Source organism: Eptesicus fuscus, chromosome 6, assembly GCF_027574615.1.
Source record: "Eptesicus fuscus isolate TK198812 chromosome 6, DD_ASM_mEF_20220401, whole genome shotgun sequence".
Taxonomy (NCBI): domain Eukaryota; kingdom Metazoa; phylum Chordata; class Mammalia; order Chiroptera; family Vespertilionidae; genus Eptesicus; species Eptesicus fuscus.
The window spans coordinates 28731355-28758403 of record NC_072478.1 but is presented as its reverse complement, the minus strand read 5'-3'; the positions used below and the strand labels follow the sequence as shown (position 1 = coordinate 28758403).

General features: G+C 54.4%; 1 protein-coding gene across 2 annotated transcripts; it reads left to right on the top strand.

Moving 5' to 3' along the window:
* The first annotated feature begins 1171 nt into the window (after positions 1-1171).
* GNA11 (G protein subunit alpha 11) lies at positions 1172-27049 on the top strand. Of its 2 annotated transcripts, none has more exons than XM_008150647.3 (7): positions 1172-1315; positions 15985-16169; positions 17975-18129; positions 18721-18849; positions 22407-22536; positions 22692-22845; positions 24351-27049. In XM_008150647.3, the coding sequence occupies exons 1-7, from the start codon at positions 1180-1182 to the stop codon at positions 24539-24541; spliced, it is 1080 nt and encodes a 359-aa protein (XP_008148869.1). In that variant the 5' UTR covers positions 1172-1179; the 3' UTR covers positions 24542-27049. The 2 variants fall into 2 exon arrangements, with proteins under 2 accessions (XP_008148869.1, XP_054573499.1); XM_054717524.1 differs by lacking the exon at positions 1172-1315 and adding an exon at positions 13887-14131.

Genomic DNA, 27049 nt, shown 5'->3' with positions numbered 1-27049 from the left:
GCCAGATAGTAAATATTTTAGTACTGTTGCAACTACTCAAGTCTGCTGGTGCAGGGTGAAAGCAGCCCGGAGCTCTGTATGTAAATAAAGGGGTCTGGTTGCATCTCAAGAATATCAAAAGGGTATTAGGATTGGTTTAAGGGCCTTAGAGCAGTGCTCGGTATACAGTAGGCACTTCATTAATGCTTGTTTGCTGCCTGGAATATATCAGGCACTTCACTAATGCCTGGTTTACAGTAGGCACTCCATAATGTCTTTGCCCTCTGGTATATAGCAGGCATTACATTAATGCTTGCTTCATGCCTAGATAGCAGGTGCTGCACTCATGTCTGGCCCATACCTGGTATATAGCAGGTACTGCATTAAGGCTTGGTCTATGCCTGCTATACAGTAGGCATTCCATTAAAGCTTGCTGCATACGTGGCATATAGCAGGAACTGTTACATGCCTGGGCCCAGTATACAGGAGGCGTTTCATTAATGTTTATTCCAAGAATGGATGAGTGGAAGGTTCTTTTTGGTTAGGCAATGCCAGGACGCTTCCCGGGAGACCGTTAAGGTTCCACCCCAATGTTTCCTGTGGGGTTGGGGTCCCCAGCGCCCAGACCTTATTGACGGGGTCCGTGCCTCCTGCTCTCCAGCGGAGCGGGGCCGACCTGGCTGGCCAAGCTGAGCCGAGCGCAACCGAGCGTGCCGGCTGAGTCCGCCACATTCCCACAATCCCGGGCGGCCCCGCCTGGCTCCCAGCTGAGCGTCCCCCTTCCCACGTTGGCGCAACCAAACCCGCGGGCGCGTCCGCTTCGCCCCGCCCCACCCCGCCCACCTCGACCGCTAGTCCCGCCCTTTCTGAGGGCGCGCGGGCCGCCGCCCCCTCCCATTGGTCGTGCCGCACGCCCGTCGGCTCTGGGCCCGCGCGGGTTAGGTTGTGCGGCGCTGTCGCTTGGTCGCAGCGGCTGCGGTTGGCGGCGGCGGTAGCGGCGGCGACGCGGGCTCAGGGCGGCAGGGCGGCAGGGCTGGAGTGCGTGGCCGAGCGGGACCGGCGTTCGCAGGCAGCCGAGCAGACCGGCCGTCCCGGGGGCCGGCGCCGAGGGCCAGGCGGGCGCGGCCGGGGCGGCTCCAGGCGAGGGCCGGGCCGGGGGGCGGCGGCGGGGGTGGCCGGCGGGCGGCCGGGGCCGGGACGATGACTCTGGAGTCCATGATGGCGTGTTGCCTCAGCGATGAGGTGAAGGAGTCCAAGAGGATCAACGCCGAGATCGAGAAGCAGCTGCGGAGGGATAAGCGCGACGCCCGGCGCGAGCTCAAGCTGCTGCTGCTCGGTGAGTGCGGCCGGGCCTGCGGGGTCCGCGGCGACGGTGCGCGTGCTGCCGGGCGGGGCCGACGCTGCCGTGCTGTCCGCGCCCGGGCCGGGGGCCTCGGGGTCCGCCCCTGCCGTGCTGTCCACGCAGGCGGTCTGGGGCCTGGGGTCAGCTTCTGCCTGTGCAGCCCACGGTGGGGGTTTGGGCCTCGGAGTCGGTGCCCGTGTTGTCCACGGCGGCATCCGCGGCCTTGGGGTCAGCCCCTGCCTGTGTTGTGCATTGGCGGGGACCCTGGTTTTCGGGGTCTGTCCCCGCCTGTACTGTGGGGTGCGCCCCTGCCTGTGCTGTCCACATGAGGTCCCAGTTTCTTCAGAGCCAGCCCCTGCCTCTGTGGCCCATGTCGAGTTTCTAGGAGTCACCTCCTGCCTTTGCTGTCCACATCTGTATCCCGGGTCCTCAGGGCCAGCCAGGGGGTCCCTGGTCTCTGCTGGGTCAGCCCTACTTTGTTGTCCAGGTGGGGCCCCCAGAACCCTGGAAGGTCTGTCCTCTGCCCCTTCTCAAGAGATGAGCCCCCTTCCTGCATAGGGCTGGCCCTCTGTTTTTACCCTACTGAGTGTCCCCCGAGCTGCCCCCAGCGGATCTGTTCAGGCCCAGACCTTTGGTCTGTAATCCACAGACGCGCCCCTCATCTCAGACCCTTCCCACCAGGTGGAGCCCTGTTCCCTACACTCAGGGCCTGTCCCCCCCCCTGTACCCCCATTCCTTAAGCCATTTCTGCTCCTCCCTGCCCCCTGAGGGAAAAACTCTTTCCCTCGGGAAAGGGGTACACACCATGGGCGACAGCCTTTCTTTTCTTCCGGAGGTTTCTGTTTCGGCTGGAGGCTGGGGGCAGGTGGAGCCTTTGCAGGTTTTCTCAACTGGCGGACTCATCAACCTCCCCCAAGTCTTTAACTTCTGCCTAGGTGGGGGCCGGTTCTCCTGGGTCGTCCTCCTCCTCAAGGGAAGATTCCTGTTTCCGTTCCTGTCTCCCCAGGGCACACCTGTTGCAGGGAGTGAGTTGGCCCAGCTGTCAGCAAAGTGTTGTCACCCCAAATAAGGGCTGTTGAAGGACTTACCTCTGCCGTCAAAGGCAAGAAGGTCATTTACAAAACAGAAACCTGGGCCCTGCCCTTTATGAGTCCTGCTTCAATTTCATTCCTGGACTGCAGGGAAAGTTGGAAAAGCTTGCAAGCTGCTTAGAGGTAGTTTTGATGGGCCTGGGCGGGATAAGGGGGAGGGTTTAGAGGTGGTGTGGAGCTCCTGATGATGAATAGAGGCATTGGTGGCCCTTTGGGAGGCAGCTGGTCTTGCCTGGAATGCATTGCTTCTCCCACCTGCAGGGTCCTCCCTTTTATGAAATACCTTCTCTACTTTTTTTCCCAAATGTATATTCTGATTTACCTAAAGACTATAAAATAGGCTATCTCTGAGAAAAGACAAGCAGAGAGTAACCTTAAAGTTTGGCAGAAACTTGCAATGGTATCCGAGAGGCACTTGGGAGGACTTTGTGGTAGGTGGCTTTTGCAGTGGGCAGTAGAGTTTATTTTGAAAGGGGGGCGGGGGGCGTCGTTATAAATTAGAAGTTTCTCAACATTATCATCAGCTGGCTTTGATTGGGGCCTGTGTGAGTTTCGAGGTGCCCCTGCAGCCTGTCCCGAGTCTGTCCAGGCTTCGGATTGATGTGGGGGGTCAAGGCCACAAGTCAGTGGCCTATGCTCCTGCAGCCTTGGTGTGCCTCTGCATTCTCCCTGGGCTCCCCCAGGAGCCCTGCAGCGGATCTGGAATTGGCCAATGTCCACCTGAAGACGTGAGGGGAGTCAGTTGCAGGGGCACCTGTGTCTATAGTCCCACCCCTTCTCTCCTGAGGGCACCCAGCCAGCACAGTGGGGGATCAGGCACCTGTTTCTTGAGGTTACGTCCTAAGCATGGAGGTCAGATAAGACAGTGAGGGTGATGTGAGCTCCCAGGTCCAAGGTGAAGGGTTCTGACATGAGGAGGATCATCATCAGTGCAGGGCAGAGGCCCAGGAGATGTGTGGGGTGGGGACTGACCCTGAGGCCCTCCTGACCCAGTGATCCTGCAGGCTTTGGGCCTGGGCCCTTTTTGGGAACCCTGGGAACACTTACTACCAGGCAGCCTGTCCTCTTAGATTGAATGCCCCTTGCTGGGAAGACTTTGATGACCAGAGGACAGGGTGGGGTAAGAGGATGCAGGGAGGGCATTCTTACTGAGTACCCTTTGCCTGGTACCCAACTGCTTGTAGGACTCATTTTAGCCCCCATCCCCAGCAAGCCAGCCACTGGCTAGGGACTGTCCCCATTTTGCAGGGGCAGACTGAGCTTTCCAGCTACAGTCTGGGCTGAGGGCCTTCCACCCCTTAGCTGCTCAGAGTGGAGTGCCAGCTTCCCTATCCCTGTGGCATCTCTCTGTGTGGGGGTCTTGTTTCTGTGAGGTTCTGGTGGTGTCTGCTTTGGCCCCTGGGTTTGGAACCAGGTGGAGCAAATTACTGTCACTGGAGAAGCCCTTGCCCACTTCACCAGGTAGGTCCCCTGTCTCCTTAGTTCTGTATTCATGTGATCTGTGGGACCTCTCCGCCTGGTGGGGGTTTTAATGTCCCATCCTGGTGGCAAGAATGACCTACCTGTGGAGCTCCTAGAACTGGACTCTGACCCTTGGACTGGGGGAACCTCTTGGGCTCTGTCCCCCGTGCTCCCTCCATAGCTCCTTTTTAAATCTCAAAGAGGCATCTCTTTTTCATACAGCAGGGTCTCCCCCTCGGCATGGGACATTGGGGCCAGGTCAGTCTCTGTAGGGGGCCACCCTGGGCACCGTGGGGAGCTGAGCAGCATCTCTGGCCCCACCCACTTTATGCCAGCACCCCCAGTCTGACAACCACAGATGTCCCCAGACATGGCCTGGTATACTTTGGGGGAGCAGGACTACCTCTGTTTTGAGAGCCCCTGCCCCATGGTAACATAGTATAAAACGCGTGTTGCAGAGCTAGTGTATTAGTGTAAATTATTTTGTCAAATGTTTTGTGAGTGCTTAAAAAGTGGGTATTTTTGTTTGTAGAGCCCAAAGCTGTGTGCGTGCATGTATGTGTGCACTCAACACGCAGTGTACATGTGAATACATGGATACAGGTCTTCAATGTCATAGCTCTGGTGTTCCGGCAGTGTCCTTGTTAATATTCTGTCTGTTGTTGGGAATAGGATGGCGAGTATGCCTGTGCTGCAGGTCCCGACAGCATGCATCCACTCTCCTATCCTGTGGACAGAATCCTGAGGCCAGTAGGAGCTCTGGGGCAGGGATCCCAGGCAGGCCCACTGGCTTCTGTCATTTGATAGAAAACCACTGAGGGGGTCCCTTATCTGTGCCTCGAGGCAGGTTTCCCATTTGAAACTTAAGGCCTTCCATGGGAGCCCGGTTTCAGAGGCCCAGCAGCCTGCCCGGGCTGAGCCCAGTGGCTCCAGGGATTTCTAAATAAAGCAGGGCGGTCAGTTCCGCAGGCTTCCTGTTGGCCAGCTCTGGGCCCCACGGGCGGTGAAAAGGCTCGGAATCTGGCATGGGGTGTGGTGGCTCCAGCGGGAAGGGCGCGCCTCCCAGTGCTTTGAGGTGCAGAACGGAGTGGAGCGTGGTCACTGGCTCCTGGCAGAGAGGCCTGGCCAGGTCCCCTGCAGATCGAGAGAGCAGGAAGCGCCCATGGATGGCCTGTCTGTCCCTCGATTTCCCCTGGGGCTGTGGAAGGACCTCCATGCACCCCAGGAGTCTTACTGTGCTTGAAATTAAATGTTTTTGGCTAAAAGGGTTTGCTTTCCCGGGTGCAGTCCCTGGAAGTGCCTCAGGAGCCCAGACGGCCCTTGGATCCCACTGTCCTCTGTTTCCTTGCAAGTCCCAGGAAGACACCCAGTGCCTGGTCCCATGGGGCCTACCGGGCTGACTCCCCACAAAGGACAGTTAGTGTTGCAGGCCTTCGGAGCATGGCCTCACCAGGTGTGTCACCAGGCTCTGGGGCCAGAGCTGGCACTCAACTCCATTTGCACAGACGACTGTGCTTCCGGTCTCGGCTCTGTGTGTGCCTAGCTGTGCCGGTCACTGCGGTGAGACTGGAGGAAGTGCTCAGCCTCAGACATTTAACCACAGAAGGTTTCACTTTCTGCTTCTTGTGGTGAAGTCTTCCTAGGTGCAGCCCCACAGCACGTTGTAGTTACCACCGCCTGTGGCCCTGGCGTTAGGAAACCAGACATAGCTTAGATGAGGACCTCTGCCAGAGGGTTGCTTTTGTCTCTTCTCTGTCCTGGCCCTGGGGTGGGTGCATCTGGTCTGGGACTCTGGGCCATGTGGGTGGATAGAGCTGGAGAGCAGTGGGAGGAGCGGTCCCATCTCTGGTCCCAAAGGGCACCCCTTTCCCAGCTTGCAGCTGCAGCCTGATCAATGGGGACAGTCAGCCTTGGTGGCCTGCTCCCTGGTGTCTGTGAGCAGTGGATGGGATTCAGGATGTCTCCACGGGCTTTGGGAACCCGAGTGCAGGGTTATTTTTTGGTGTAACTCACGCTGCTCATAGAACTGGGATTCCATACCTCAGGAATCGTGGGATGGAATGGGAGGGGGTGTTCATAGTTCCTGTGCCCCTAGGCCTGTCAACTCCCTGTGCCTCTTGGCCTTAGGGCACCTGGTCTGTTGTGGGTGTGTTACCCTGCCAGAGTGACTCCTCATTCCCTTCAACACCCCCCACTTCCAGCTCTTGACCACCCCACTGCCACGTAGCACAGAGCCCTGCAGACCTCAGAAATGTGTTCTGAGTGACTGATTTGTGATTGGATTCAGTGCCCCCAGGAGGGTGGAATGGTCACCTGGCACCCCCGACACCCCATCTTACCTGGATGTGAGGCTCCCTGCTCAGGCAGCCCCATTGCCACCTGCCTGTGGCCCTCTGCTCTGCTGGGTGGACACACGGGTACTCAAGGGCACAGCTCACAGCTGCCTGTCTCTGAGGCCCCCCTGTAGGAGGCTGGGTTCGTCCACCTCTCCCCCACCTTACCAGCCAGGGCTGGGCAGCAGGGGTGGTGCTTGCTTTGGGGTGGGACCATGGTAACCCAGTGTTGTTTCCTAGGCTCAGTTTCCTCATTTGTTGGATGGGAATGGTGCCCCTGCCCCTGAAGCACTATGGTACGATGAAATGGCTTACAGTAAGTGCTCAGCAAGCTGAAGAAGCTTTGTCCTGTTATCACTACCCTTTCCACTGGATTATTTGCATAAGTTCCCTTTAAAAAGCTACAGGAATAGTCCTGGGATATGGGTGTCCATACCAAGACGAAGCTGGGAAGTTCTAGAAAGTTCTGGAGTGGGCTTTCTGTCCCTGTGTGACTCCCGAGTCTTGGTTTTCTCTTCTGTGAAATGACAATAATTTAGGATTATTGCAAGGATAAAGTGGGGTGATGGGTATTAAGCTAGGGAGCGCCACTCACAATGTTCCTATTGGTGAGCCTGTCCTTCTCTCTTACAGCAGGGTCCCCAGAGTTGGGTCCCAGAGCTCGGCTGTCAGGGATTCGGCCATCAGGGTACTTTTTCTTTCTTTGTTTTTTTTTTGTTTTTGTTCATTCTCACCCGAGGATATTTTTTCATTGATTTTTAGAGAGAGTAGAAGGGAGGGGAAGAGACAGAGAGAGAAACATTGGTGTGAGAGAGCCACATCGATGGTTGCCTCCCTCCTGCACCCCAGCTTGTGCCCCAACCGGCCAGGGATCGAGCCTGCAACGGAGGTACGTGCCCTTGACCAGAGTCGAAACCAGGACCGTTCAGTCCGAAGGCTGACGCTCTATCCACTGAGCCAAACTGGCTAGGGCTGGGTGCTTTTCCTGGTCTCCAGCCCCTGGTTGGTACTGTACGAGGTGGGTGCACTGGAAGCGCCTTAGAAGGAGCAGCTCCAGTTGAGACTGGTACAAAATGCTTTTTGGATGTCATGTTTGTTTGCTGTGGACCCCGATTGGATTGGGGGGTGGGGGGACGAAGAGTTGGAAGGGATAAGAGTTGACAGGTCAGACCCCTCTGGGAGACCGGGGGTGGGGCGGGGAGTATGAACAGGACACAGGTTGCCTGTGTCTGCCCCATTGTTCCTCTCATCTGAGTGGATGGGGATGTCTGTAGCTGGGCTGGGTGGGCGGGCGAGGTCCATCCGGCCCTGTCCTCCAGTTCCTGAACTCTGCCCACGCACCCACATCTAGTTGGGCTAGCTGGCAGGGATGAATGGAACTGGGGGCTCATGCCAGGCCCACTGACCTTCAGAGGCTTCAGAAAAGGCTGCGATAAGACCCAGCGGGTGGGGGCTCAGAAGACACCCAGCAAAATGGTTGGGATGGCCAGTGCTACTGGGCTATTGCACAGTGGCCTCAGTTACAGCAGGCAGCACGTCCTGACCAAAGGTGTCGCACTTTGGAGGCTCCTGGGCAGAAGTCAGCTCCACTGACTGCCTTGGCGTAGAGATAAGATGAGTCCAGAGGTTCACACTCTCTGTCCTCCTTCCTGTCTCTTATCAGTGCAGGTGCCCACTGGTTGGTTCTCTCTCTGGCCAAGGAGCACTTCCCCCAGTGCACTTAGGTTTTCTCACTTCCCTGTGGCTGTGGCGGTGGTGGAACAGGAGAAATGGAAGTCTGGGGATGGGGGAGACGCTGTGGTTGTGAAGCAAGAAGACCCGAGTCTTTTGAGTTCCCATAGTTATCAGCTCTGTGATCTCAGCAAAGCCACTTAACCTCTCTGTGCCTTAGATCCCTCACCGTTCCAGTGGGAGGTGGGATGATAGTTGTATCGCTGAATGAAAGAATGAACGGATGAGTGGGGGTGAGGAGTGTGGAATAGCTTTCCTTAGCTGCTCGAGGATTTTGTGTTTTCTGAGTCTCCCTGCATAAGGTCGCACCCTCTTTGATTTTGGAGCTGTTGACACAGCTCGAGGTCCATGTTGCATTTCCAGGCAGTGTTCCCAGGAGCCCAGGTCCCCCTCAGTGCTATTGCCTGGGCCTCCCTGTGACCCTGTGGGTTCCTGGCTTCACTACTCACATCCCAGAGTGGTGGACAGCCCGGCGCCAGCCCCAAACCCCAGCTTCTGACTCTAACACTTAGGTTCTATTGCTAGATTGCGGCCACCTGCCCCTGGGGTTGTGGGTAACTGCATACCCGAGTGTGTCAGTGGTATCAGATAAGTGCCAATCTTCCTGCTCTTCAGGTTGTGGCCGGCAGGGGGTTGAACCCCTATTCTCTCCCACATTTGGGGGTGTTTGCCAGGGCTCAGGGCTCAGACTGACTTCCTTCAATCCAATCTGCCACCCTAGCTCTCCGCCAGTCAGTGAAGGCAGGTTGGCAGCTCCACCCATCACAGAGGGGCTTGTTTTCCTTCCTCTTCTCTAGTTAGTCTCAGCTGAGGCAGCACTCAGACTCTCCCCCTGATGGTGGCAGGACTAAGCGTGCCCAGGGGGTGTCCTGTAGGCCTGTGATAGGGGCTGACGGGCAGGAGGCTGCAGGCAGACCCTCTGTTGGGGAGCTGGTCCTCAGGGTGCTGAAAATGGGGACCTTACAGATACAGAGTGAACAGTAAGGATGGCCTCTGGAAAGAACAGCTGGGGTGCCGGGTGCTGGGCATTTCTTGGAAACCGTGAATTTGGGTTTCTGTGCCAGGAGCTCAGTAGGGTTGGAGGGATGGGCCCATGAGGTGGTTTGTATTTAACAGTGGTAGGAACTCTGGCACACAGCTGCAGGCACCCACAGACGTCCTCTCAAAACACGGGGCTGGTCCTGTTACCGAAAAACTATGGGTAGGCGGGGCAAAGGGGTCCATGGACATAAACTTGAGGTCTAACCGCAGCCAGGACCTGGAGCTACTCGGCTTCCTTACGGGGAGGTGGTACACATGCATCACTTCCCCACAATGTCATTACCTGTGCAAGCACCTGAATCCACATCTGCCATCAGGGCCTTTAGCACTTCCAGCACCACAGGGAACCTCATACAACTCTTTTCTACCCATGCCCCTGCCCTTCCTGGCAACCACCCACCCACCCACCCACCCTTCCATCCATCCATCCATCCGTCCACCCACCCACCCACCAACCCATCCATCCATCCATCCACCCACGCACCCACCCACCCACCCATCTACCCACCCACCTATCCACCCATCCACCCATCCACCCATTCATCCATCCATTCATCCATCCATCCATCCATCCATCCATCCATCCATCCATCTCTATAGTTAGACCTCTTTTAACCCACCTCCACCCCCTGCCCCAGACCTTCATCACCCTGTTGCCTTGTCCATGGTTTTGCATATATACATATGCATACAAGTTCTTCGGTTGATCTCCCACCCACCCACCCTCTCCTGCCTTCCCTCTGAGATTCCACAGTCTTTTCCATGCTTCTGTGTCTTTGGATCTGTTTTGTTCATTAGATTCTACATATGAGTGAGATCATGTTATACTTGCCTTTCTCTGACTGGCTTATTTCGCTTAGCATAATACTCTCCAGGTCCCTCCATGCTGTCTCAAAGGGTAAGAGATCCTTCTTTTTTACTGCTATATAGTATTTCATGGTATGTGTACCACAGCTTTTTTTTTTTAATCCACTCATCTACTGATGGACAGTTGGGCTGTTTTCAGATCTTAGCTACTGTAAATTTTGCTGCTATGAACATAGGGATACATACATTCTTTCTGATTGGAATTTCAGGTCTTTTAGGATATATTCCTAGAAATAGGATCACTGGGTCAAATGGCAGTTCCGTATTTAATTTTTTGAGGAAACTCCATACTGTTTTCAATAATGGTTGCTACAGTCTGCATTCCCACCAGCAGTGTACTAGGGTTTCTTTTCTCCCATCCTTGTCATTTTTTGATTTGTTGATGGTAGCCATTTTGACAGGTGTGAAGTGGTACCTCATTGTCATTTTAATTTGCATCTTCCTGATGATCAGTGACTTTGAGCATTTTTAAAAAACATATTTGTATTGATTTCAGAGAGGAAGGGAGAGGGAGAGAGAGATAGAAACATCAATGATGAGAGAGAATCATCGATTGGCTGCCTCCTGCACGCCCCCTACTGGAGATTGAGCCCGCAACCTGGGCATGTGCCCTTGACTGGAATCGAACCTGGGACCCTTCAGTCCCCAGGCCAATGCTCTATCCACTGAGCCAAACCAGCCAGGGCTTGAGCATTTTTTCATATGTCTCTTGGCCATCTGTATGTCCTCTTTGGAGAAATGTCATTATAGGTCCTTTGCCCATTTTTTAATTGGATTGTTTGTCTTCCTTTTGTTAAGTTGTATAAGTTCCTTACATATTTTGGATATTAAACCTTTATCAGATATATCATTGCCCAATATGTTCTCCCATACAGTGGGCTCCCTTTTCATTTTGTTGATGGTTTCTTCTAGGATTTTTATGGTCTCACGGCTTACATTTAAGTCTTTTATCTATTTTAAGTTTATACAGGATCAGAAGACATACAGTCTCCTGGGGTTGAGTTTTTCCCCACTTGGCATAATTCCGTGGAGCCCATCAGCTGTTGGGTATGTCCATGGGGCTTCCTTTTCATTGCTGAGTAGTGTCTATGGTACAGGTGGGCTACAGTTTGTGACCATCTACTGGGTGAAGAACATCGGGACCAATGCCACTCTTTGGACATCTATATATATAAAAGCCTAAGTGACCTTACGACCGAATGACTGGAACAACCGGTCTATCAGTCGCTATGATGCGCACTGACCACCAGGGGGCAGATGTTTAACGTAGGAGCTGCCTCCTGGTGGTCAGTGTGCTCAGCCAGAAGCTGGGCTCACGGCTGGCGAGCTCAGCTGTGGTGGGGGGATCCTCTCCTGACTCCGTGGCAGCACTACCGAGCGGAGGCAGCAGGTGCAGCGGGGCGGGATGAGCACGAGTGGCATGGGCCGGCCCCGGCTTGGGCTGCTCCCTGGCTGCCTGCCACTTGGCGCACTGCTGCATCTCCTCCGAGGGGTCCTGGATTGCAAGAGGGCACAGGCCATGCTGAGACCCCCCCCCCCCGCCCCGTGCACGAATCCGTGCACTGGGCCTCTAGTTATGAATAAAGAAAGCTGCCTGGAATACTGTGTGTGAGTTCAGAGCAGCCACCCACTTTGTGGTTGGGGGTACGTTGGGTGCTGTGGACCAGTCCACGTGGACAGAATGAGGTCCGATCATTGGAGTCTTGCACATTTTTGTGTGACAAGATCTCCCAGGGGGAGCATGACTGGGCAGGATGAGTTGGAGGCCAGGAGGGCGGAGCTGACCAGGACCCTGGGGGAGTCTGCAGTAGACTGGGTGAGTGGCATGACACTTCTCTGGGCAGGTGGACATTGGGTCAGGTATGTGGGGGATACTGGGGCCAGAGATTCTGTCACAAGTGACACGTGCTGACAAGATGTGGCAGTAGCTGGTTGGCCAGGAGACAGGGCAGCTCAAAATGAAGGCCACAGCCAGAGCATCTGAAACAGGTTACTTTGGCTGGCACTGTGTGGCCCAGAGTCTGTCCCTCCCTCCCCCCTGGGCATATCAGTGGCTGAGCACCTCTCAGGCCAGCTGGACCTGGCCTGTTCCAGGGCAGAGAGCCCTGCTGGCTCCTGCCCCCATGCCACTGCTTCTGGCTTTGAGGCTTACACTCAGAGCTGGCACTGGCATCTCCCCACTCAGTCTCTGTTGGCTCAGATCACTGATAATACACAACACATGTTGCCCTCTTCAGCGGACCTTCCATCTCTGCAGCTGCCACTTCCACACCGTTCTTTTTCTGTTTTTACTTGAAAAGTGATGGCCACACTGACGATTCCACATCCTAGGTTACATTACCCTTGGGGTATCTCTTGCTTTTCCTCCCAGTTTTACTGAGACACAATTCATATGTAACATGTAAGTTTAAGGTGTACAACATGATGATTTGAAGCAGGTATGTATTGTGAACGATTGCCACAATTAGGTGAGTTAACAGCTCCAATACCTCATGTACTTGTGCTTTTTCGTGTGCTTTTGCCTCTTCTGGAGGTGATCATGGCTGCTGTCTGCAGCATGGGGGAGCTTGCAGACTGGATGACCACAGGATTTGGATGACCTTGGCCACACATCTCATCCAGGACCCCTGATGTCTCCAGGGGCTGGCAGCTTCTCTCCAATCCTGAGGTGGCATTCCAGGGCCCCTCCACAGACACTCCCCTCGCATCTCTCCTCCTCTCCTGGGGCCCAAGCAGTGTCACATGCTGATTCACATGGACTGCATGTGTGTATGTATGTATGTCTGTATGACTGACACACACACATACATACCCAGTGTGCCTGTACTGCCTCTGGAGAGCTCTCTGGGGGGCTCTCATTGTCATTTTTGCCTCCATTTTTAAAAAGCCAGTGTGAGGCCAGTTCCTTTCTCATATGAGCAGTGATCTGGTTTTCAGACTCTTCACTTGTCCTCCTAGCATGCTCATGTGAAAGCCTAGGCTACTGTTCCTTCTGTAGTTGAGGTGTTGGCAGCACGAGGGGCCTTGTGGACTAAGCGTGGGACCTGCCCAGCTCGGCTTCAGGCTGATCTGTGGGGCTGCATCTGGGTGTTTGGCTTTAATTCTTGCACTTGTTTGACTGTTTCCAGTGAGAGAGCCTTTCAGACAGACCAGCAAGGCAGTTACCTTTGTGTAATAGCGTTTTGTCAAAAATGGGACTAATCCCCTCCCTACAATACACTGGGTGGTATCTAGGGACATCTGTGGTTGTCACTACTGGGGGTGCTCCTGGCATTGAGTGGGTGGGAGCCAGGGATGCCTCTTAACACCCTACAATGCCCAGGACGAGCTTCCCCCCACAGAGAATGACCTGTCAACAATACCAAGGGGGGACCCTGGCCAAGAGGAAAATGTATTAGAAATCACATTCCTACCACACCACTTGCCCCTCCCTGCAGTGTGTGTGAGGGAGGGGCAGCGAGGATCCATCTGGGACATGGGGTCACATGCACAGACCCACACCCCCTCCTGCCTCTGGAACTCAGGTGGGTTTGGGGCAAGTGAGCTTTTGGCCTCTTGTACATTTCTTGGCCGAGGTGATTGTCTGAGATTGTCTGAGGTAGGATGGTAGGGGATGGTATGGGGTTTGTTACTACTTGATGACAGAACCAAAGTCATATTTATTTATTCCATAAAGGACCTCAGGTGGTTAATAAAAGCACCAGAGCCCTAGCTGGTTTGATTCAGTGGATAGAGCGTCGGCCTGTGGACTGAAGGGTCCCAGGTTTGATTCTGGTCAAGGGCACATGCCCGGGTTGTGGGCTTGATCCCCAGTAGGGGGCGTGCAGGAGGCAGTCTATCAGTGATTCTCATCATTGATGTTTCTCTCTCCTTCTTCCTTTCTCTCTGAAATCAATAAAAATATATATTTTAAAAAACTACCAGAAAGGCAGCTACAGCCAAGGTCCCTGCTTTGTGATGTGTCTCATTTGTGACTCAGGTCTCCCTGAGTGAGCTCAGCGCCTGTGGTCAGTTACTCGGATGCTGGTTGAAGACCTCCTGGCTGCTGGGCAGTGATCACTGGGGGGCCCATGGAATCATCTCTTTTCCAGGAGCTCCCTCTCACAGAGGCTGCTGACAGACTCCTGCAGAGAGACTCCTCACACAGGCAGTGGTGATGGTTCCCAGTGTCCAGGGAGGGGAGCTGCTGCCTGGGGCTCAGGGTTTTCTGGGCACAGGCCGGGTCACAGGTGGCTGTGAGCAGATGGCACCATGGACAGAGGCATAGTTCTGGCAAACACCTGGAGGTGGGTAGGCGCAGGTCAACTCACAGAAAGTGCTGAAGACGAGCCTAGAGGGATGGGTTCGGCAAGTTTGGGATATTCTGAGTCCCCAAAAGGGGATTCAGGGGTTCAGTCTATGAGAGGGGACCTGTGTTGTGTTATTGAGGGACTGAGACAGTGCATTCTTAGAATGTAGTAGTTCTCTCTTGCTGTATACTAAAATCACTCCCGGTCTAGCTGGTTTGGCTCAGTGGATAGAAAGTCAGCCTGCGGACTGAAGGGTCCCGGGTTCGATTCTGGCCAAGGCATAGGCCAGGGTTGCAGGCTTGATCCCCACTGGGGGACATGCAGGAAGCAGCTGATCAATGATTCTCTCTTATCATTGATGTTTCTATCTCTCCCTCTCCCTTTCCTGAAATCAATAAAAAATATATTTAAAAAAATAAAATCACCCCAAAACTTAGTAGCTGAAAACCACAAACACTTGTTATCTCTGAAGATTCTCAGGTTTCTAGCTGAGAGTCTCTTATGAGTCTGCAGTAAAGCAATCAGCAGGGGCTGGAGGAATCCCTTCCAGGGTGGCTTCCTCATGTGGGTGTAGGTGGGAGGCCTCAGCTCCTAAGAAGTTTGTGGACACATTAAAAACCACTGCAGTTGCTGTCCCTATGTGTGTATATGTGGGGGTGTACAAAAGTGGACTGACCAGGTGCTGGAGTGGGGCTGGGAGGGATCGGAGGCACAGAGGACTCCTGGTTGAATGGCATGTATTGAGACCAGGGCCTCATCTTGAGGCTGAGGTAAGGACACAGCCAGCTGAGTGGCCCCTTTTACATGGTTTTCCTGACTTTCTGATTTGTCGAGGCAGCAGAGCCTCAGTGTGCCCCTCTCTGAGGTTGGGGGTCAGAGCACTCACCCTAGAAAAGCCCAGGAAGGTAGTTGTATCCCCTCATGCTTATTGAGGAAGAAATGAGACACAAAGGGGTTCGGTGATGCGCCATCAGCATGGTTTTCAGAATAGAGATAAGAGTGGATGTGGTGATGGAGGGCAGAGAGGTGACACCCAGGGTGGACATGGGACACAGTGCTGTGGTCACATGGGGTAGAGCCTTCAGGATGGCTTGATATTGGGTTGGGTTACAAGTTTGGAGCTAATCAGAAAGGAGCTTCCTGAGGTGATGATCCTGAGTACTGCGACTCGATTTGGTCCTCACTGCTGTGGCCTCAGATGCAGATACCAAACTCCTGCCCCAAAGGAGAGTGTTCGGGAGGGACTCATTGAAGACGAGTGGTGGGAGGTCGACAGACATTGTCAGATTAGACAGGGATCCTGGGTGGGCTTGGAAAGGGCTGAGTGCACTCCAAGGGAGAGGTCCCTAAGCCTGACTCGGTAAGGAGGTGGCAGCCTCTGGTGGAGAGACATGTAACTTCTACGGGATTCCGAATCTTCATATGCAGCCCTGTTAAACTTGGACGCTCTGCTGACTCGTACCCAGTGCGGTGGCCACTCACCTGTCGCTGTGACCTGGCAGGACACTTGGGAGGATGGGCCTGCCTGCTGTGGGCCTGGGGGCTAAACACCCTGCATATGTCCTTTTTCCGTACCTCAGTTTCCTCTTGTGTAGAACAGGTGCAAGTGGGAGGATGACCAAGGCAAATCTCAGGGATGTGCTTCAAAGAGTGGTCGCCTGTTGGTCAAGTGTGTCCCATGTCTCCTCTGAAGATGGGCGAGCCACTTGGAGCCAGAAGCATGTGTCCCAGAGACTCAGCTACTGGTGTGCTGAGTGAGGGGACACGGGGGACAAGACGAGTGTGTGAGCTGTTAGCATGTGGGTCTTGATCCCTGTTCTGTCTCACTGGGCAAATGTTGCATGTTGCAGGCACAGGTGAGAGCGGGAAGAGCACGTTCATTAAGCAGATGCGCATCATCCACGGGGCTGGCTACTCGGAGGAGGATAAGCGGGGCTTCACGAAGCTGGTCTACCAGAACATCTTCACCGCCATGCAGGCCATGATCCGGGCCATGGAGACCCTGAAGATCCTGTACAAGTACGAGCAAAACAAGGTGAGGCCATAGGCTGTGGGGAGGTGCCACCTGGGCAGCACATGGGTGGTGGGGCCACTGCTGAGCCCACACATTCTGGAGGAACCCCAGGTTCCCCTGTCAGGTAGCTGTAAGTGCCCCCATTCTAATGGACTGGGAAGCCAGCCGACAGGTTAGCTGCCCTGGCGTGAGCTGTGCGAACTCCTGGTTTCTAGTCCCTCAGAGGATACCTTGTCCTACCAGGCGCTTTACACACCATATTTGGCCCTCTTGGTGAACCCATGGAGGTGGCCTTCCCTCTCGTGTTTTTTTGTTGTTGCTGTGTTTTGTTTTGTTTTTTTTTAGTAACAGCTCTGTTGAGATGGAATTCACATACCACAAAAGTCACCCATTTAAAGTGTGCAACTCATTTTTAACATTCGCAGAGAATCATGCACCATCACCTTTATTTAATTCCAAAACATTTGCATCTCCCCAAAAAGATGCCCTGTCCTGCCCTGGCCGGTGGCTCAATTGGTTGGAACGTCGTCCTGTACATCTAAAGGTTGTGGGTTCAATTCTCAGTCAGGGCACATACCTAGGTTGTGGGTTCAATCCCTAGTCAAAGCGCGTACGAGAGGCAGCCAATAGATGTTTCTCTCTCACCTCGATGTTTCTCTCTCTCCCCCTCTCTAAAATCAATAAACATATCCTGGGGTCAGGATTTTAAAAAGAAAGATACTCTGTCCCCATTAGCAGTCACTCTCCATCTCCCTCCCCAGCCTCTGGCAGCCATGAACCCACTTCCCATCTCTGTGGATGTGCCTGTTCTGAGCATTTCACATGAATGGAATCACATAGTGTGGCCTTTTGTGTCTGGCTTCTCTCACTGAGCATTGTTTTCAAGGTTCATCCACACTGTAGTGAGTGCCAGTGCTTTCTCCTTTTCCTGGCAGAATAATAATCCAGTGCATGGATGGGCCACATTCGCCCATTGATGGACATTTGGCTCCTCACACTTTTTGTCCGCTGTGAACCCTGGTGCTGTGACATCTGTGAACAAGTTTTATTCGCACACCTTTTCCCATCTCTCCCGGGCCTGTACTTGGTGACACCTGCTCTCCCTAGTGGCTGCCCTGCCAGCTGTGCGCCCATGGCTCTCACTGGTGGCCTGTTTGACTTTGCTTCCATAGATCTGTGTTCGGAGACTTCTCACACGCCCAGAAGTTCTCCTTGGGCTAATGCACGGCATGGAGTCCATATCTGTCAAAATATGGCTTAAATAAATTAATTTACTTTTAGACTGAATGCCAGTCAGCCAGATTTCTAATATGTCTCTGATAGGTGTGTTCTTACCTTTACCCCAATTCACAGGTTTTCAGGGACCCCTACCAGCCCCACCATCCTGGCTGTGGGGCCACATGTGGGGCCAGCTTGAGCCTCTGGCCCATTGGGTCTCGATTTGTTGGGTCTCTTCCAGCTAAGGCCCAGTTCAGAGTCCAGTTCACACTTGGACCATAGATGACCATCAGCATCTAGGACAGAACTGGGCAAACTGCAGCCTGTTTCTATAAATACAGCTTGATTGGCACATGCCTCCCTGACCTGCAAAAGCCCCCTCCTACATAGGGGGACATGGTGGCCCGGCAGGCCCTGCTCCAAAGTGCCCCAGTCTTGGGTTTGCTTTGAGACCTGTTCTTTCTCCCTCGTTTTACACAAAACTAGAGTTTATGGTTCTAACTCTGATTGGCTGGTGCTGAGTGTGGCCACATCCTGGGACAAAGGATGCACCCCTTGTGTCCAGGCCATTGGCAAGCCCATGGCCTTTTCCCCTCCTGCCCTCACAGGCCAATGCACTCCTGATCCGGGAAGTGGACGTGGAAAAGGTGACGACATTTGAGCACCGGTACGTCAACGCCATCAAGACCCTGTGGAATGACCCTGGCATCCAGGAGTGCTATGACCGGAGGCGGGAGTACCAGCTCTCGGACTCCGCCAAATAGTGAGTGAGGCGCTGCCCGCCTACCCCGCCAGAGAATGGCCTGAAGGTCACGTGGGTCCTAGTCAGGGTCCTGGGAAAGAGAAAGGACCTTAGGGGAAACTGAAGCGACCTGGGAAAAGGGTGGACTCAGTTAATGACACTGAATATTGACTCGTTAGTTGTGACAAATACACTAAATTAATTGAAGATGTTCATGGTAGGGAAGGTGGGTGTGTGCTGGGAATTTCTGTTGTGTCTCTACAACTTTTCTGTGGCTCTGAAATGATCCTAAAATAGTAAATTTATTTCTGAAAAGTCACCCGTCCAGCCCGGCAGCCTCTCTTGGAAACCCTGGCGCTGGTCCCTTTTCTCCTTCTAGAGCGGGAGAGTCCCTCCCAAGTCTTCCCCTGATCAGCATCATTGTGTCCCATGAGACCCAGAGAATGACCTGCTCCTTCCTGTCCAGGTTGGGGGTGGGGAGGCCTTGTTCCATCTTTTCCCGAGTATTCCTGGCTGTTTCAGGTGAGACCCCTGCAGGCCCCTCCTGGTTGCTTGGGATGTCCCCTCCCCTCGCAGCCTGGCCTGAGCAGCCCTGTCCCTGCTCTGTTGCAGCTACCTGACCGATGTGGACCGCATTGCCACCTCGGGCTACCTGCCCACCCAGCAGGACGTGCTGCGGGTCCGTGTGCCCACCACCGGCATCATCGAGTACCCTTTTGACCTGGAGAACATCATCTTCAGGTGCCTGTGTCCTGGTGTATGGGAGTGGTGCATTCTGGGGAAGCCTGGGGTTCTGCAGGCTGCTGTGATGGCTGTTCCTTTCCAAACCCAGAGCCCCCGTTGTGGGGGCAGCAGAGATCCTGGTCTTTGCCCTCAGGGAGCTTCTGATCCTGGACGGGAGATAAGATTTATGAATAAGTAACTAGCTCCAGTTTCAGAGTGAGCCAGGCCCCAGTGACTGTTGGGGCTGGCCAGAGGTGGCCTCAGGGAGACGGCCTGTTGGTGGGGCCTTTGCAGTGGAGTGTGTGTGAGGGAGGGTGCTGACTTGTGCAGGAGTGGGTGGGTGGTCTAGAGTTCCTGCCAGAGCAGGGGTGCTGTGGGCAATTGAGGGTTCCTGAAGGCCCCTCTTGTCCACTTGTACGCCTCTTGTCCAGCTGTGCCCTCATCCAGCTGCACTGTTGTCTGGCTGTGTGATCAAAGAAGGCAGGCCAGGGTCCTTGGCACCAAGCTTATGGTCTGGCGCTGATCGGAGCTCAGATGTCATCGAATGATGGCCTAATTAGCCTGATGTGTGAGATGGGTCTGGTCCCAAAGGGCGGACCTCGTGTGGAGACCTGGCCCCTGGGGGCCCCGGTTTTAGCCCAGCTGCACTGGGGAGGCTCATGCTCCAGAAAGGCTGTGACCCCAAACACTTTGTCCCTGATGGCATTCCCCAGACTGGCTGCAGCTGCCGTCATGTGCCTGGCATCTTGGCCTGTCACCACCCTCCTGCCCTTCATAGTCACCCTGGCATGTCCGCCGTCCACCTGTGCTTGTTGGAGTCTCCTCTGTGAAATCCCCACCAGGTGGATTTGCCTCTGCTAGCCATGGTGGGGCAGCCTGAGTCTCAGACCTTCCCTGGGGCCATTTCTGTCTGAGCCCTGCTTTCCACGCAGCAGTGCGTGCGTGTGTGCGTGTGTGTGTGTGTGTGTGTGTGTGTGCGTGTGTGTGTGTGTGTGTGTGTGTCGGCCGGCAGTGCGTGTGTGTGTGTGTGTGTGTGTGTGTGTGTGTGTGTCGGCAGTGCGTGTGTGTGTGTGTGTGTGTGTGTGTGTGGTGTGTGTGGCGGCAGTGCGTGTGTGTGTGTGTGTGTGTGTGTGTGTGTGTGTGTGGCGGCAGTGCGTGTGTGTGTATGTGGTGTGCGTGTGTGTGGCGCCAGTGCGTGTGTGTGTGTGATGTGTGTGTGTGTGTGGCGGCAGTGCGTGTGTGTGTGTGTGTGTGTGTGTGTGTGTGTGTGTGTGGCGGCAGTGAGTGTGTGTGTGTGTGGCGGCAGTGTAGGGATACCTGTCTTTTCCATTGTGTGTGTGTGTGTGTGTGTGTGTGTGTGTGTGTGGCGGCAGTGTGTGTGTGTGTGTGTGTGTGTGTGTGTGTGGCGGCAGTGTGTGTGTGTGTGTGTGTGTGTGTGTGTGTGTGTGTGTGTGTGTGTGGCGGCAGTGTAGGGATACCTGTCTTTTCCAGTGTGTGTGTGTGTGTGTGTGTGTGTGTGTGTGTGTGTGTGTGGCGGCAGTGTAGGGATACCTGTCTTTTCCAGTTCAGGTTGGAGGCTTGAGGGTTGCTTTCCCTTATAGCCTTTGTCTTCCTTTTTAAAAACAGAGTCTTCCCTTGTTTTAAAAACGTAGGCACCCTGGCCAGTGTGGCTCCGTTGTTTGGGCACTGTCTGTGCACCAAAAGGTTGCTGGTTCAGTCAGGGCACATGCCTGGGTTGCAGGCTCAATCCCTGGTGTGCAGAAGGCAGGCGATTGATGTTCCACTCTCCCTTCCTCTCTAAAAATCAATTGTAAAAAATCTTTAAAAACCTGGGGAATTCAGCCCTGGTGTTGCTCAGGGGTAAAGCGTTGGCCTGTGCACTGGAGGGTTATGGGTTCAGTTCCCAGTCAAGAGCGTGTACCTGAGTTGCAGGTTCCATCTTCAACCCTAGTTGGGACTTGTGCAGGAGGCAACCCGTCAATGTCTCTCTCACATTGATGTCTGTCTGTCTGTCTGTCTGTCTGTCTCTCTCTCTTTCTCTCTTTCTTTCCCTCTCTTTCTCCCTTCCACTCTTTCTAAAAATCAATGGAAGTCCTAGCCAGTTTGGCTCAGTGGATAGAGCATCGGCCCATGGACTGAAGGGTCCTTGGTTCAGTTTCGGTCAAGGGCACGTATCTCGGTTGCAGGCTCAATCCCTGGCCCTGGTCAGGGTTCATGTGGGAGGGTTCATGTGGGAGGCAACCAGTCTGTGTGTCTCTCTCGCATTGATGTTTCTCTCTCTGTTTCTTCCCCTCCCTTCCACTCTCTCTAAAAATCAATAGAAAAATATCCCCGGTGAGGATTAACAAAAAAGATAAAAATCAATGGAAAGAAATATCCTCGGGTGAGATTTAACAGCAGATGAAAGAAATCCCCTGTAACTAACCCTGTCTCTCAGACATTGTCCCCAATCCCGCCCCCCCTCCACCACACACACACACACACACACACACACACACACACACACACCTTTTTGTTTCTGGACCTCTTGTTTCTTACCTGCTTCTCACGCTGGATAGTGAACTTTGCAGCCTGCTGTGTTCACCCAGTAACAGGACACAAAGCGTCGCTCTCTGTGGCTGTCCCTTCATTCCCTCGCAGTGGCTGACACGTGTTCGTCAACTGAATGCCCCTTGGTCTGAGTCTCCCTGTGGGGGAGGCCGAGACTAGGGCTAATGTTTTATAGACAATGCTGCATTGCGACCAATGAGGGGAGGGTGTTTCCAGATGCGGGATGTGGGGTCCCAGGGTGGGCCCACATTGCAGGTCCCACTGGGTTCGTACCTCACATCCACACACAGTGGCTGTCCACTGGGCACTTTATTTTTTTAATATATTTTTATTGATTTCAGAGAAGAAGAGAGAGGGAGAGAGATAGAAACACCCATGATGAGAGAGAATCATTGATCAGCTGCCTCCTGCACGGCTCCTACTGGGGATCGAGCCCACAACCTGGGCATATGCCCTTGAACGGAATCGAACCTGAGACCCTTCAGTCCATTCTGCAGGCTGACGCTCTATCCACTGAGCCAAACTGGCTAGGGCTCCACCGGGCACTTTAGACCAAGGGCTCCTGTTAGGGCAGAAATCAGATGTGAGGCCTGTTCCCACAGATCTGGGGGGGCTCTGATGGCTCCTGCAGATATGGGAGACTGCTGGTTCCCATAGGTATGGGGCCCTCCTGGTTCCCACAGATATATCCCTCATGGCTATAACATGTATTGGGGGTACTCTTAGGGCTCTAAAGGGTTTTAGGGGTCTGTTGAGATCTAACAGGTATTGAGAGGCCCTGTGGCTCTAATGGATATTGGGGGCTCTTCTGCCTCTGATATGTTTCGGGAGACCCTCAGGGCTCTAATGGGTATTGGGGGCACTCATGACTCTAACCGGTATTGGTGCACTCTTGGGGCTTTAGTGGGTATTGGAGTGCCTGACTCTAGCAGACAGAGCATGCTGGTGGGGAGGGGCTTGCTGGGGGAAGTAGTGCTATTTGTAGAGCCCAGCACTGAGCCCCTGTGCACTCCTGTCCCCTGCAGGATGGTGGATGTGGGAGGACAGAGGTCCGAGAGGAGGAAGTGGATTCACTGCTTTGAGAATGTGACATCCATCATGTTCCTCGTGGCCCTTAGTGAATACGACCAAGTCCTGGTGGAGTCGGACAACGAGGTAAGACGCCCTGCCCAGTGCTTGGACTGCCAAGGGGAGGGAGGCCCTGGGTAGCAGTGAGGGGCTCCCTTACTCACCAGCCCCTGGCCCTTCTGAGGGCTCCGGATGAGGGCGGCTCCCAGGGCCTCGTTGATTCTGGAGCCTTCCCTCTGCAGAACCGCATGGAGGAGAGCAAAGCCCTGTTCCGGACCATCATCACCTACCCCTGGTTCCAGAACTCATCAGTCATCCTCTTCCTCAATAAGAAGGACCTGCTGGAGGACAAGATCCTATATTCCCACCTGGTGGACTACTTCCCCGAGTTTGATGGTGAGTCCAGGGGATCCTTGCCTCTCTGTGCCTCATCCTCCCTGCTTCTTCCCCGCAGAAACCAGGAGACGTTCCAGAGCCCCCGAACCTGACCGGATCTATTGGGGATGTGAGCTGGGGGTCTCCAGCACATCCCTTAACCTCTTTGGGCCTTGGTGCCTTCATCTGACAGGAGGAAGGTGGTTCCCTTGGGCCTGAGCATGGTTAGTGCAGGCCAGAGCTTCCCATGGCCCCAGCACTATATTCTCATTGCTTCCTCCAGGATCCTCCCAAGCATTTGATGGGCAGAAAGGCCTTATCCCCAGGAAGAGCATCATCTGTGGAGGGGGGGCACCTTGCAGTCGGTACACAGCAATAGGAGGGACACGCTGGAATGTTCAGCTCCCAGTCCCCCATTCAGTGGCCTGTCCCTGATTGCCCACACAGAGTGAGAAGTTCATGTGGGCTCAGTGGCCCGGCCATAAGGAGGAGCGTGGTGCTGCGAATACAGAGTGACCCAGGACAACCATCCCAACCCCTCCCTGGATCAGCTGAACTCCTAATGGAGGGCAGACAACTCCTGTGTGAACCATCCCAGCTCTTGGCACCCCACTCTGTTGTGTGTGAGCTGTAGCTGTCTGCCCAGGGCGCTCAGTCACTCCCTCCCTCTAAGGCAGGTGGTGGTGCCCATGCGGGGTGCCCATGCTTGTTAGGAGAGCAGGGATCATGGATGGGACATCTCCCTAAGTGCTACTGCCTGTGAAACACAGTGCCCAGTCTTCGAGTTGGGGGTGACAGGCTTGGCCTGACCCGTCATGGGTGGGGCCTTGTGATCTAGACCATTGGCTCCTGCCCTAAAAACCTGAGTGAGGCTGGCAGGGATTAGGGTGCTGGGCTCTGAGCTCAGTCCTCTGGGCCTCCTGGGTGGGAGGGGCGGGTGTTGGTGGGGCAGACAGGAACTCTGTTGGAGGGAGAGCAGGAGGTTAGCTGGGAAGGGACAGTGGAGATGATGGTCCAAGACTTAGGGTGGGTGCAGACCATAGACAGGAAGGATGGAAATCGTGGGCAGAAGCCTCTGGGCAAAGGTGTGGATGGACAGCCAGGCTGGGGTGGCAGCTGTTTGTATGTGCAAGGGTGTGTGGGTATGCATGTAGGTCTGGGCACATGTGTGCACGTGTGTGCACGCATGCCCGTGTGTGGATGCGGGTGTGTATTTGTGGTGCAATGTGCGTGGGATCTGTTGAAGTGAGGCTGGAAGGAAGGTTGGCCCTGCTTGGAGGTGATGGGAGATCCCATGTGCACAGCAAGTGGTGGTCCCAGCTGGGTGGGGCCAAGGGCCAAGTGGGTGGAGATGAGTGAGGGGCTCTGCAGACTCTCTGCACACCCACTCGCAGAAAGCTGCCTCCTCTCAGGCACATCTCAGCCCAGGCACATAAGCTGCCCCACATGGCTGGCACCCAGTCCCCGTTCCTTGTCCCTTACACGACAGGTCTGGGCCACCTGACTAATCCACTTCACCTCCCCAGGGCCTCAGCGGGATGCGCAGGCTGCCCGGGAGTTCATCCTGAAGATGTTTGTGGACCTGAACCCTGACAGTGACAAGATCATCTACTCACACTTCACTTGCGCCACTGACACGGAGAACATCCGCTTTGTCTTTGCGGCCGTCAAGGACACCATCCTGCAGCTCAACCTGAAGGAGTACAACCTGGTGTGACCCTGTGGAGAGCCCGCGGGACAGACCCTCCTGTGTGATGATGTGACAGCGGCTTTGACCGCAGAGGAGCTGATTTTTTTTTCATATTTTTAACAAATGGTTTTTATTTCACAGTTATCAGGGGATGTACATCTTTCTTTCTATATACTTCGTGCACCTTCTCACCTTTTGTCAGCGGCACAGGCTGCCTTTTTCTGGCCTTGACTGTGGCTCGCCTTTTTCTAGAAAAAAAAAAAGGAAAAAGAAAAAAAAAGAAAAATGAGACAAGCGGAGATGAGACAGACAAGTGCCCTGCCCCCAGCGCCTCCAGGCCTTCCTAGGCCCCCCGACCCCAACCCCTCGGGGCTGCACCTTCGGCCACCGTGGGACAGAACCGCCCAGCTGGCCCAGGTTCCTTGATGTGGAGATGTGGGGACGTGGAGACTGACTGTTCTTTCTTCCTTTTTTTAAGTTATTGCCATCTTCACGACTATGCTGTATTTTTGCTCACTGGACTCCAAGAAGTGGGGGTGGGTGGCTCCCCCTGTTGCCCACCCTGGGAAGTGCCTAACCATTTTTTTATTTCATTTTAAAGGAAAAACAAAAAGTGTAAGGGCTCCTCTGCAGAAGCTATCTCCGGACCCGGTCTGTCTCCGGTGGTGCCTGGTCCTGGGCTTGGGGTCCTCTGAGCTGTGTCTCCAGGGCCATCTGGTCTGGTTGGAGCTCCCTGTGTACCCGAGGGTCCTGTGCTCACCACCCAGGCCGGAGAGCGCCCGTGGGAGCCCACATGGCCTGGGAGTCAGGAGAGGGCCCACTTGGATGAGAGTCACTTTTGCTTTCATTCCATTTTGTAGCCAATTTGGAAACAGTGATGACTATGGGCTGGGGACTTTTTCAGAATATTCTCAGGTCTGTTCCCACAAAGCAGAGAGAGGTTGAGGGGAGAGTCCTGTGGTGGTTCCCAGGCGTGGTGGCCGCCATTGCACGCACTTGCTGACCCCTGGGAATCAAGCAGGCAGCAGGGGCACTTTGCCCAGAGCTGTTGAGGGTCGCGTGGGAGCCAGCAGCTGGCACCTTGGCCCTGGGCGGCCTCCAGGCCATGGTCATGCATCAAGCCAGAGCCATGGGCTGCCTGGCCTAGGTCCCCCTCCCAGAGGGACTCTGAGGGAGGGCACAGCAGGGGCCTGGTCTTTTGAGGGGAGGGAGTTGGCTTTTCATCTGATGTAGACTGAACACTACAGTGTTTGTTTTGTTTTGCACAGTGGAAGGGGAACGGACCGCCCACTACACCTGGACCCTAAAGTAGCAGTCTGTGTGGCTGCTCCTTTTTGGGGCCGTTAACAAATGCAAAAGAAACAACACACAAACCGAACTCACCCCAACAGCCAGTCCTGGGTGGATGGCCCCTACTTCCTCCTCTCCCCATCCCACCAGCAGGACAGCCAGGAGAGCCTCAGGACAGGCAGAAGTTGGGGGTGGCTACATTCCTGGTAAGCAGCTCCATCTGGGGCAGAATGAGCTGGGGATCCCTAGCTTCTCAGCCAGTTTTCCAAAAAGGGTCCTTTTTGTGCCATGTGTCTATTTGAGAGGGTTGAACATAACCCCATTCTCGCCTCAGTGCAGGGAGCAGGTGGTGCTGCTGGCGGTGGGCCCGTGTGAGGACTTGAGGTCCTCATAGGGTGGGCATCTTGATGTCCTAGCACCTCTCCAGGGTCCAGGTCACAAAAAGGGAACTGGATTGGGCTCTTGAGAGGTGGCATGAGCATGTGGGGGAGGCACCAGGAGAATTAACTCCTCTTAGGAGGCAGTGTGCCAAGCATCCCACAGCCCAAGGCTGGCTAAAGCCCCCCAATCCCCCCCTCCCTTTCTGGGCCTTCTGGAACACCATGGGCCTGGCCCCACTCCAGGAGCTGAGGGCAGGGCCAACCAGTGTCCCGGGGGGAATCCAAGACCAGTTTTGTGCCAGTGCCAGCCGGGGCCAGAGGTCCCGGTCCCATGCAAGGTTGGTCAGTGTCTTTGATTTTCAACCTGATGAACTCCTAATGCTTTCTCTCACGTGCCAGCCTCCCAGCTCCTCCCACTGTGTCAGATCACCCTGCAGTATAGCCATTCCCCGGCATCCAGCTCCTTGAGAGACCGGAGACGTCTTAGTGCCAATGCCCCTAGCGGCAGTGCAGGAACTTGCGGCTGGTGGGGTGAACACTGTCGGGTTAAACTTGTATATTACACAGTCCTGATTTCAGACGATTTAAACCTTAACCTATTTAAAAAATATTATATAAAATGCTGTTTTTAAACCTTTTGTCATTTGAAATGCATGTATTGTCACGTGTGCTGGGGGATGGGTGCAATTAGCTCGATGCCAACCCATGGCAGAAGCTGTCCCGTCCAGGTGGGTGGGCGGCAGGTTCTGCTCAGTGTGTCGGGGCCCTGACCCCTTAATCCAGAGACGCCTGATGGAAGTTGACTTTTCATATCTTTCTCCTGAAATGAATTGTTTTAAATTGGAATAAATCTTGTTCCTAAATG